At 35.6% G+C, this 11,372-nt stretch overlaps 1 protein-coding gene across 1 annotated transcript in view; it reads left to right on the top strand.

Annotated features, from left to right (window-relative positions):
- The window catches only part of LOC135103684 (calcium/calmodulin-dependent protein kinase type II alpha chain-like), a 166,001-nt gene that overhangs the window by 152,115 nt on the left and 2,514 nt on the right, over positions 1 to 11,372 (top strand). The window contains exons 19-20 of the mRNA XM_064010255.1: positions 8,922 to 9,036; positions 10,127 to 11,372. The exon at positions 10,127 to 11,372 is cut by the window's right edge and continues 2,514 nt beyond it. Coding sequence (XP_063866325.1) covers positions 8,922 to 9,036; positions 10,127 to 10,259 — 248 coding nt within the window. The 3' untranslated portion in view covers positions 10,260 to 11,372. The remainder of the gene's footprint in view (positions 1 to 8,921; positions 9,037 to 10,126) is intronic.

Below are 11,372 nucleotides of genomic sequence, written 5' to 3' on the forward strand. Positions count from 1 at the left end.
GTATATAAAGCTGTAACCAAGAGCTTTATAGGATTCAATTATTTGCAGGAGAGTACATATGAAGTGTGATTAATATTTATTATTTTTAATTAAAGAATCATGTTCTCAAAAGTGTTATGTGACATTACCAAGCAGTTTTTTGCTAGTAATGGCAATCATATTGCTATTAAATTTCTTCATATCAGAAAGAAAAATTTTTTTAATTCAGTCTGAACTATTACTGTATTCATTAAATCAGACACAGAAAATCCTTGTTATGTGGTTCTTTGTAATATTTTAATGGTATTTAGTTTTGAAACACAGATAAGACAAAATAAGCATTGCTCAGGCTTTGTATACTGCAACTAGGTATACAAACACACACACACACACACACACACACACACACACACACACACACACACACACACACACACACACTGATGATGCAAAAATAATGAAAATAATAAAGGATAAAAATGACTGCAAGGAGTTACAAAAGGATATTGACAAGATATATGCATGGAACCAAATATGGAAACTAGAATTTATTGCCAGAAAATGCCATGTGTTGGAAATAGGAAAAAGTAAAAAGAGACCTTCATGTTATTATGAAATGGGAGGAGAAATAATAATTAAAAGTAATGAAGAAAATTATTTGGGAGTAATGATTCAGGACACACTATCACCTGAAGGCACGTAAATGGGATATTTGGCTCTACGTATAGCTTGTTAACAAATATTAAAGTGGTGTTGAACTATTAACATTATTATGGAGAAAATTATAACAAGCATGATACATCCTAATTGGAATACACAGCAGTGGTTTGGGCTCCACATAGAAAAAAAAGATATACAGAAACTGGAAAGAATACAGAAGATAGCAACAAAGATGGTACCAGAATTTAAATATTTAAGTTATGAAGAAAGACTTGAAGAGATGGGATTACCAACACTATAAGAGAGAAGAGAAAGAGGAGACCTGATAACAATGTGCAAATTAGTAAACAATATAGAAAGAATAAACAGTGTTACACCTCACCAGGGAGTAACAGGGGACCAACGACTCCTTAGGGGTTACCGCCCCCACCACATTCTGTCCAATAGGCCAATGGCATGGCGTGTCTTCACTCCTGACACCTCTACCTCCAGGTGTTGGATTGGGCACATGTAAACTCTACTCTTCTAGACTGGTAATTTCCCTGGCTATGTCGGTGGGGGCACCTTTCCTGCCCCTCCCGGGGTCTCCCCAGGTTGCCTGTCAGCCCTCCCATTCATGCCTTAAACTAGGGTACCTCTCCCTCAACAATGTTTCTCCTGTGGTGGCTGAGACATGAGTGAACCATCTGCCACAGTTGACTGCACTGCCTTCCCTGGGCAGAGGTGCCAGCAGGGGCATGCAGTAGGGGCAACGTGGCTCTAGGTCACTGGTGAGCTGGTCAGGGTGGTCGCCACTTGGCTAGGATCGAGGTCAGTTGGCAAAGGACAGCACTCAACGTCCATAGGATTTTTCTGGTGCCCCAACTGCCCTTTGGGCCAGTGCATTGCTGAGCACATGGCCTGCAGGTGTGGCACTCAGAACAATTCCACTTGCAGGTGTCGACCTAGTTCATTGCACAATATCCAGTCCCATAACACACTCTAACTACCCCCTGGGGTGCTGGAGGGGTCAATGACAGAGGCGCTGATGGGGAACATCCCTCACTGTGCCATAGGAAGTCCTTGAGTCTGAAGATGGGACACTACACTTTAGTTTTAGTCACAAGGCACTGAGTTGATCCTCTGGGAGGCACTGATGGAGACACTGATGGGAGGACTAAGGTGGGGCTCACCCAGCATACAGCCTCTGCGCACCAGAGATACCTTGTTTCTATCCTGGTCTGTCCTTGCTCCCGTTTCCCCCCAAGAGGGTTGTTATTCCCAACACCAGGCCCACTGTGACCCTCATAAAAAGGGGTCATGCGGATGGAGCTGGGTCAGCAGTACCAGCTTTTCATGTAAACACAGGTTTCCTGCCTGTGTTTACATCTCACAGCTCATGTGCATGCCCATGGGCACATTTGTGTGTGGGGTGTAACAGACATAAATGACTTGGTACCAGAGATGGAGGAAGCAGAGAGATGGATCAGGGATCATGGGAGGAAAATAAAGAAGAGTGGATGTTCAAGTGACATCAAGAAATGCAGCTTCCTAGAAAATATCTAGAAAAACATGATATAGTATCAGAAAAAACAGTATGGCTTTAAACAAAAGCAATCATGTGTGACAAATTTGATGAGCTTCTACTTGAGTGACTGATATAACACAAGAGAGGGATGGATAGGTTGACTGTATTTAGATTTAAAAAAAAATTTTTTTTGACAAAGTTCTCCACAACAGGTTATTATGGAAGCTAGAAAATATAGAATTAAATGGAAAAATATTAAAAAAAATGGATGGATGGAAAGTTACTTAAAGGGAAGAGAAATGAGACCGGTGGTAAAAGATGTAAAATCAAAATGGAGAAAAGCAGATAGTGGAGTACCACAAGGATCAGTGATGGCCCCAATACTTTTCTTGATCTACATAAATGATATGCCTGAAGGAGTAAAGAGCTACATAAAACTGTTTGCAGATGATGCAAAATTACAAAAACATATAAGAAACAACAAAGACTGAAATTCTACAAGAGGACTTGAATAAAATCTGGCACTGGGTAAGAAATGGGAGATGGAATGTAGTGTGAAAAAATGTCTTGCAATAGAAATGGGAAAAGTGAATAGAGCAAAATGGACATGTGAAATGGGAGATGAAGAAATAATAAAAGTACAAGAAGGGAAAGATTTGGGAGTGACAATATAGGATTGTCAACAGTTGGAGAAACATTTGAAAAAGATATTCAGAGATACATGTGAAATGGAGAGAAATATTGGAACAGCATTCCACCACATGGATAAAGATATGGATGAGAAAGATAATTACCACTATGATTAGACCAAAGCTGAATATGCTGAATCAGTGTGGTCTCCCCACTAGAAGAAACATTTAAAAAAAGCTAGAAAGGGTACAAAGGATGGCAACAAAGATGTGAAGACAGGTTAAGGTTAATTAATCTGCCAACATTAGGACAAAGAAGAGAAAAGGTAGACTTAATACTAATTTATAACTTGTGGAATAAAGTGGGAGAAATAGATAAGAAAAACTACTGCTAAGAGAAGTAGGAAATAGCAGATACACACAAGGACAGACCAAAAGACTAAGAAAATGAAGATGCTTGAGTAACAGAAAGAAATATAATTTTCCACAGAGAAATATAAAAGTTTGGAACAAGATGGGACCACACGAGCATAGCTCAGGGCCTGTAAATTACAACTAGATAAGATATACAGAAACTGCTGGAAGAGCTGGGTGTTAGAAAAGCTATGGGACAGATCAAGTAAATCAATGGATATTAAAAGACTGCAGAGAACAAATGGAGGAACCTATATGGGATATAATCAACAGCCCATTTAAAGAAGGAAAAGTACCAAGGGAGTGGAAAAGAGCTAACATAGTGCCAATGTACAAAGAAGGAAATAAAATGGAACCATTAAAGTATAGACCAGTGTCATTAATAAGTATTGTAAGCAAGCTTTGTGAAATAGTAATTAAAAACAGATGGGTGGAATATGTAGAAGATGAAAAGATAATTACAGAAAAGCAATTTGGATTCAGGAAAGGGAGATCCTGTGTCACAAATCTACTGAGCTTCTATACAAGAGTGATAGATGGAGTGCAAGAGAGGGACGGATGGGTTGATGTGGTATACCTGGATCTCAAAAAAAAACATTCGATAAAGTTTCCCACAAAAGCCTTATTTGGAAGTTAGAGAATAGAGGAGGACTAAAGGGAGCAACATTGAGATGGATGGATGATTGCTTACAAGGGAGGGAAATGAGAACAGTAATCAAGTTGGCACGGTGACAAGTGGGGTACCACAAGGATGTGTGTTGGCACTTATTATGTTTCAAGTATATGTAAATGATATGACAAGGAATCTAAATAGTTATATAAACTTGTTTCTGATGATGTAAAAATAATGAAAACAATAAAGGATGAAAATGACTGCAAGTAGTTGCAAAATGAAATTACAAGACATGCATGGAGCCAATGATGGAAACTAGAATTTGATGCCAGAAAATACCACATGTTCAAAATAGGAAATAGTAAAAAAGAGACCTTTATGAAGTTAAAAAAAATAGGAGGAGAAAATTTATTACACTCATACCTCAGTACTACGGACTAAAAGAGGTGAACATCAGCCTGATGAAGCTGATTGTTTGTGGGTACCAACACAGTGAATCCCTAGTTTTTCATGGGGTCATGTTCCAAAGGCACCCATGAAGTGCTAAAATCCACATTATATTGATACAGTCCCTAAAATGCCTATTTATAATCTCTTTTAATAAGAATCAGTACAGGTACTTACTGATGATGGATGAGATGAATGAAGATGATGAAGTACCTGTGCAGCAAGATATGATAAAAAAAAAAATAAGAGAGAGAGAGAGAGAGATGAATTGTGGCCATGTGGGTGACCTTGACAGTGGCCAGTGGTGCAGCTTCTCTCTCTCTCTCTCTCTCTCTCTCTCTCTCTCTCTCTCTCTCTCTCTCTCTCTCTCTCTCTCTCTCTCTCTCTCTCTCTCTCTCTCTCTCTCTCTCTCTCTCTTTCAGATAAGTTAACACACACACACACACACACACACACACACACACAAATAGGAAATTAATTTTAATGCAAAGAAATGTAGCTTATTGGAATTTGGGAAGAGTAAAGAAAGACCATCTGGTGATTACAAGTTGGGAGATGACTATATTGGAAAAAGGATAAAGGAAAAAGATCTTGGAGTGATAGTAGCAAACATGTTAACAGCTGATTACCATATAAACAAGATTGTTGGGGAAACAGTGAATTTGCTAAGGAATATAAGAATTGCATTTTGCATACTTGGATGAAGAAATGATGAGGAAACTAATTGTAACGATGATTAATCCAAAATTGGAATATGCTGCTGTAGTATGGTCACCAAGTCTCAAGAAACATGTCAGGAAACTGGTGAAGATACAAAGAGCAGCAACAAAGATGATCCCAAACTTAAGTGAAGAGACTTACAAAAATGAGACTAGAAAAACTAAACCTTCCAACTCTGGAACAAAAAAGGGAGAGAGGAGACTTAATTATGATATATAGACTAATGGAAGGACTGGAAAAGCTAGACAGCAATGACATTGTGACATGGGATACGAGAGACACTAGAGGACATGGAAAGAAGCCGAAAAAGAAAATTTGTAGAAGAGATATCAATAAGAATAGTTTTCCACAAAGAGTAGTTGATACATGGAACTGTCTAAATAAGGACTTGTGCAAGCAAAAACTATTCATAATTTCAAGGCCAAGTTAGATAATAATAGATGCTCCTTTCCTGCATGACACAACTAGGTAATCACAAATAGGTAATTGCACACACACGCACACACACACACACACACAGAGAGGGAGAGAGGGAGAGAGAGAGAGAGAGAAAAAGAGAGAGCAATGTGTCAAGGTCACTCACTGGCTATCTTTTCTATTTTTCCTCCAGACAGCATGGTTATAGAAAATTATGATAATTCAAACATAACACATAAGAGGGGCAAAAACCATGGAACAATGAGCTACACGTTGCTACACTGATGTAAACAACCTGACTGCCAGCAACAAGTAGTCAGTTCTTGAAGCAGCAGCATGTCTCCAGTGTTGCCACAACTCCATCTGTAGCACGCAGTACTTTCAAACTGAGTCGGCTGCTCCAGATTTTATCTGCTGCTTCCGAAATCTGTTAAAGCGAGATCTGTAGTACCAATAATAAATACTGTAATAATGAAAGATAATGAAGAAAAAGATTTGGGAGTAATGATTCAAGACACATTATCACCTGAAAGACACATAAGCAGGATATTTTAACATTAGGGTGGTGTTTAACTATTTGGATAAAAAAATTATTAAGAAAATTATAACAAGCATGATACATCCTAAATTCAAATACATAGCAGTAGTTTGGGTTCCACATAAAAAAAAAATATATATATATATATATATATATATATATATATATATATATATATATATATATATATATATATATATATATATATATATATATATATATATATATATATATATATATATATATATATATATATATATATATATATATATATATATATATATATATATATATATATATATAAGGAAACTGCAAAGAATACAGAAGATAGTGACAAAGATGGTACCAGAATTAAAAGACTTAAGCTATGAAAAAGACTTGAAGAGATGGGATTACCACCGCTACAAGAGAGAGGAGAAAGAGGAGACCTGATAACAATGTACAAATTGGTAAACAGTATAGAAAGAATAGACAGAAATTATTTGGTACCACAGATGGAGGAGGTAGAGAGACATATGAGGGAGCATTGGAAGAAAAATAAAGAAGAGTGGATGTTTGAGTGACATCAAGAAATACAGCTTCCTGTATCAAACTATATTGAACTATTGAAATATGGAATGATTTGAAGGAAGAGGTGGTTGCAGGAAACAGTGTACACATGTTTAAAGATTGACTGGACAAATATAGTTATGAAGACAGGACAAAATGAGCTTCGGCTCATGCCCTGTACATTCCAACTAGGCAAATACACACAGATACACTGAACCCAATACCATGTGAAATTTTTTACATAGAAGTAACAGACCAAGAATGAAAGACAACTTAAATAGACACATCATGAAAGCATCACAAAAGGAAGGCAACATTGGTGTAACCAGTAATTCAGAGCCTTCACTTGAAGTGCATATAAATGTTGAAGAATGAGTCATAATAATGAAAATAATAATTTACAAGGTTGTACTTGTAATGTTTGCCCATTATTTAAAATTTAAATTAGAAAAGAACTAAAGTGCAAAGTTTGTTGATGGAATAGTTGCCTAATTTGAGGAAGCTCAACAATGAAGACAGAATAAGAAAGTTTTATTTTTGACCTACAACACCTGAGACTGATACCACAATCACAATATCTGTTGTTTATATTTATTTTTAACACTATAATTATTTTTTTACTATAAGAGTAAGTAAGTATATTGAATACATAGTATTCAGTAGAATATTCAATGGAATATTTTCATTTCTCCTCATATAATTAATTATGATATTGTGTAATTGTTGTTTATTGTGTAATGCTTTCCTGTTAAGTACATTTTCCAAAAAAAACAAAATTAATTCATATAGCAAGGGTTTTTCTGTAACTGATATGGTGAAAGTCCCAAGCACTGAATTTATTGAGATATGTTCAGACATTTGTTGGTAATGACAGTGCAACATACTGACTCCTATATGTCTCTAAGTAAACAATATTATGTTTTCATATAATGTGCTTTAGCTTGTCAAAGTTTATGATATATTATAGTATTTTCAATGAGACCATTTCTTTATTTATTCATTTGTTTATCTAATGAATTCTTCCCACAGGAGGAGTATAATAGAAATCCTTGTTTCTAACTTTCCATGCTCACACTCCTTATTCTCTCTCTCTCTCTCTCTCTCTCTCTCTCTCTCTCTCTCTCTCTCTCTCTCTCTCTCTCTCTCTCTCTCTCTCTCTCTCTCTCTCTCTCTCTCTCTCTCTCTCTCTCTCTCTCTCTCATATCTGGCAAGGTGCTGTCACTGAACTTCACCTCAGTCACTTCCATCAGTCTTTCAGTGAAAATCCTCCCATTGACTTTAATTGTTACACTAAGTAAACCCATCTCTGTATTTGTTGCAACCTTTACTTTTATATAAAGATCCAATAACTGCCTTCCTCCACTTGTCCACTTTGCCTCCATGCTGGTTCACATATGTGAAGCATCCACTTCACCTCCATTCTTTAACATTTCTGTAGTTATTCCATTATTATCTACAGTTTTTTTGCATATTAGTCTAGCTAACACTTTCCCCACCACCTCCTCCTCCTCTTCTCTACCAATTCCACTTTGTATAACCACTTGCTTTCCACCTGCTTCCACACCCATGCTGGATCTTATTGCTCCTCTTGCTATCTTAACATTTATTAGATTAGGCAATTGACATGTCTTTTCCACACACCTCCCACCTCTTCCTAATTACTCGTACTTACAAGAACTCTATCCTTTCTCTTCTTTCTCATATCTCCCTCTCTCCTCCTCACCTTCCAAAAACTAATTCTTATTCCCAGTGTATTTTCTTAGTTATGGTATCTTATCTATACCTTTCCTTTCTGCTTTATATATGGCCAGCTACTCTCTTTTGTTACTACTATGATCTTAAAAAAAAAGAAGTAATGAAGAATGAGTTAGTTTTTTAAATTTTTCTACAGTGTGGAGTGCAGCCCTCATACTCCCTCCTCATTTCCTGCCTTCACTTCCAACTATCCTTTTTTTTTTTTATTTATTTTTTTTTTTCCTCTTCATAGTACATGCAAATACATACTTGCCACTTTCATTAATGGCACTTCCAAAGATTTGCCATGGTTGCAGACTCTACAATCAGAATTCTGCATTTGACTTACATGCAATTCATAGCTTATTATGTTCACTGCAGTTAAGTCACAACACAACTATAGACATTAATTGTACGGACCCATGTTTTCGTTGTTGCACTTTCATTCCAAAAAGAAAGTTGACATCAATATCATCATTATTTTGCATTTTTAGTCTTGGCACAGCCAAGTCTAAAAATGTACACAAATACTCAGAAGCATCGGTATTCAAGAGTCCTACCACATTGTGTAGAGTTATGAGGACTGCTACTAAGAAAAGTCTAATATTTAAAACAAGTTTACATTAGAATGCATAGCTTTCTAGTTTACTACTTGATTATAAAAAATGTGTTTTCTTTTTCTTCTTTTTTTTTTTTTTTTTTTTTTTCTTACAGTTCTTGGGAAAAACTGTAAGACAGTCAATACCATGATCTTAAGTCCTCACGTTCACTTGTTGGGAGAGGATGCAGCCTGTATTGCATACATACGCCTTACCCAGTATATGGACAAGTGAGTTGATCATTTCTTTAATATATGTAATATATATATGTCATTAATCACATGTTCATTAAAAATTGTTGTACATCAAACAAGATGTACGAGTATGATCTAAAAACCATTTAGTATGCAATCTCACCTGTTACTGGAAACATAAGATGTGTGATTAAATTAATGCATTACCTTTGCATTCATTGATGCATTGATCAATATTGCATGCATTGATCAATATTGTTGAATATATAGTAATTTCTATGGAAGAATGGTAGTAATTTATCAGCTTAGTGATTGTATGTAGTTTGTCTCAAGCATTCACAATCTATTGGCAACCAAGACATTGTGTTTCCCCCCATATAAGACACCTATAATTTGGCAGGGGGATATTTAGAAAAAATAAAATAAGCCCCACTTTTCCCTGAAATTTCTAGCCTGTCCCTCAATCAGGCTTTGGTCCAAGTTGCAGCTCAAACCAACACAAAATAGTAGAAAATATCATACCAGTTTATCAATGATCATAACTGTTGTTAAACAGTTATAACTATAATACTATTTTATGTTGCTTTCTGCCTTTCTCTGTGTTCAAGATGTTCCACTATTGATAGAAAAATTACAGTGCTCCTATTCAGCTGTCAGCTTGAAATGTTAAACAAAACACTACCTGTGCATGTTAGTCTCTGATCTTGATGCCTCAGGTTTTTTATGTTTTAGCATTATTTTGGTTCATAATCATTATCTAATAATTTTTAGCACTATTTCAATTTTTTAATCATCTAATAATATATGAACATATATATTTCATTCTGCGGTCAGTGGTATTTAGGTGTTACTCTAGTACCAGTAACTCTAGTAACCAGCTTACCCAAACCTAACCATCAGGGTATAAGATGCTGGGTGATTTCTGGATTTTTTTTTTTTTTTTTTTTTTTTTTTTTTTTTTTTTTTTTAAGTGTATCTTATATGGCAGTAAATACAGTAATTACCTTCAAACAAGCAAAACTTTCATTGTACAATCTGCAGTATCTAAAGTACTAAGATTTATATCAATATTCATCTTATCATTCCAGCCACATTCTTAGCATGAACCTCTTTTGCATCACAACAGACATGGCCAAGCCCACACACAGCAGAGTGAAGAGACCCGAGTATGGCAGCGTCGTGATCATAAGTGGCAGTGCATGCACTTCCACCGGTCTGGGTCCCCTTCCTCTACCCCATTTGCACTTGGCACCAAGTAAACCTCAAGTGTTATTGGAAATCCTGGTTGCCCTAGAGAGATGATAGAGTTCAGGCTGGTATTTCAGCCTTTGTGGAATGTTATGGGTTTGAAACATATTCAGAATCTCCCAACCATTATTCAGGCCTCACAACAGCCATCCAACATACAAGAACCAAAGTGCTGCGAGACCTGAAATGGTATAAAAGTAATGGGAAGAACTGTATTATGGAGAACAAGTGGGTGTTCCACTCCCAAATATTCTGCAAAATGTCATCCTTACCCCTAGTACTGAGTGTACAGGTTAGCATTTGATATGCCAGATTGCACTGGATTATTGATGGTTGCCTATATTTTGAAGATTGAATGTTCCCATTGTATCATTGCTACCAACTATATTAATTGATGTGTGGCATAATTTTAGATTTAACAAACTCTCTTTGTTGGACAATTCTTCAGTGATATGTGCACAATTTATGGCTCATGAAGTTCTCAGATGCTAGGTAGAGAAAGTTCTATGTTATTGAAAATACTGTAGAAATGCATTTCTTCTAAGCATCTTACATTTGCCTGGTAAAAAATCAATTCAGCAAAGCCACAGCCATTTCTATTAGTTAGTACTAATTAGGATATCTATCCATCAGCTATGGAGAATTTTCCTCCTGAACACTGACTACTGTCAGTGCTGAAGCTTTCATTATCATCGTCTCTCCATATTTTGTCACTCACCAACCTTAGCTTAAACAGTCATGCAGCAAGTGTTGACTCTGTCACCAAAATCCTAATGCACGAACTTTAGAGATTGTAATGTACATTTGTATGAAAATGCTTTTGTTTTGTTTGAAAGTGTGAATATATATATATATATATATATATATATATATATATATATATATATATATATATATATATATATATATATATATATATATATATATATATATATATATATATATATATATATATATTAATCAGTCCCATTTTTTGTAAGCATTTCCCTTCCAGTGTTTTTACATAATATACTTGATCTAATTTATAGGATAATAAATTAGGTTAGATATTTTATGTGAAATTTCCTGATATTATATGGATGACTGATTGATTATATATATATTATATATATATATATATATAT

Source organism: Scylla paramamosain, chromosome 9, assembly GCF_035594125.1.
Source record: "Scylla paramamosain isolate STU-SP2022 chromosome 9, ASM3559412v1, whole genome shotgun sequence".
NCBI classification, from domain to species: domain Eukaryota; kingdom Metazoa; phylum Arthropoda; class Malacostraca; order Decapoda; family Portunidae; genus Scylla; species Scylla paramamosain.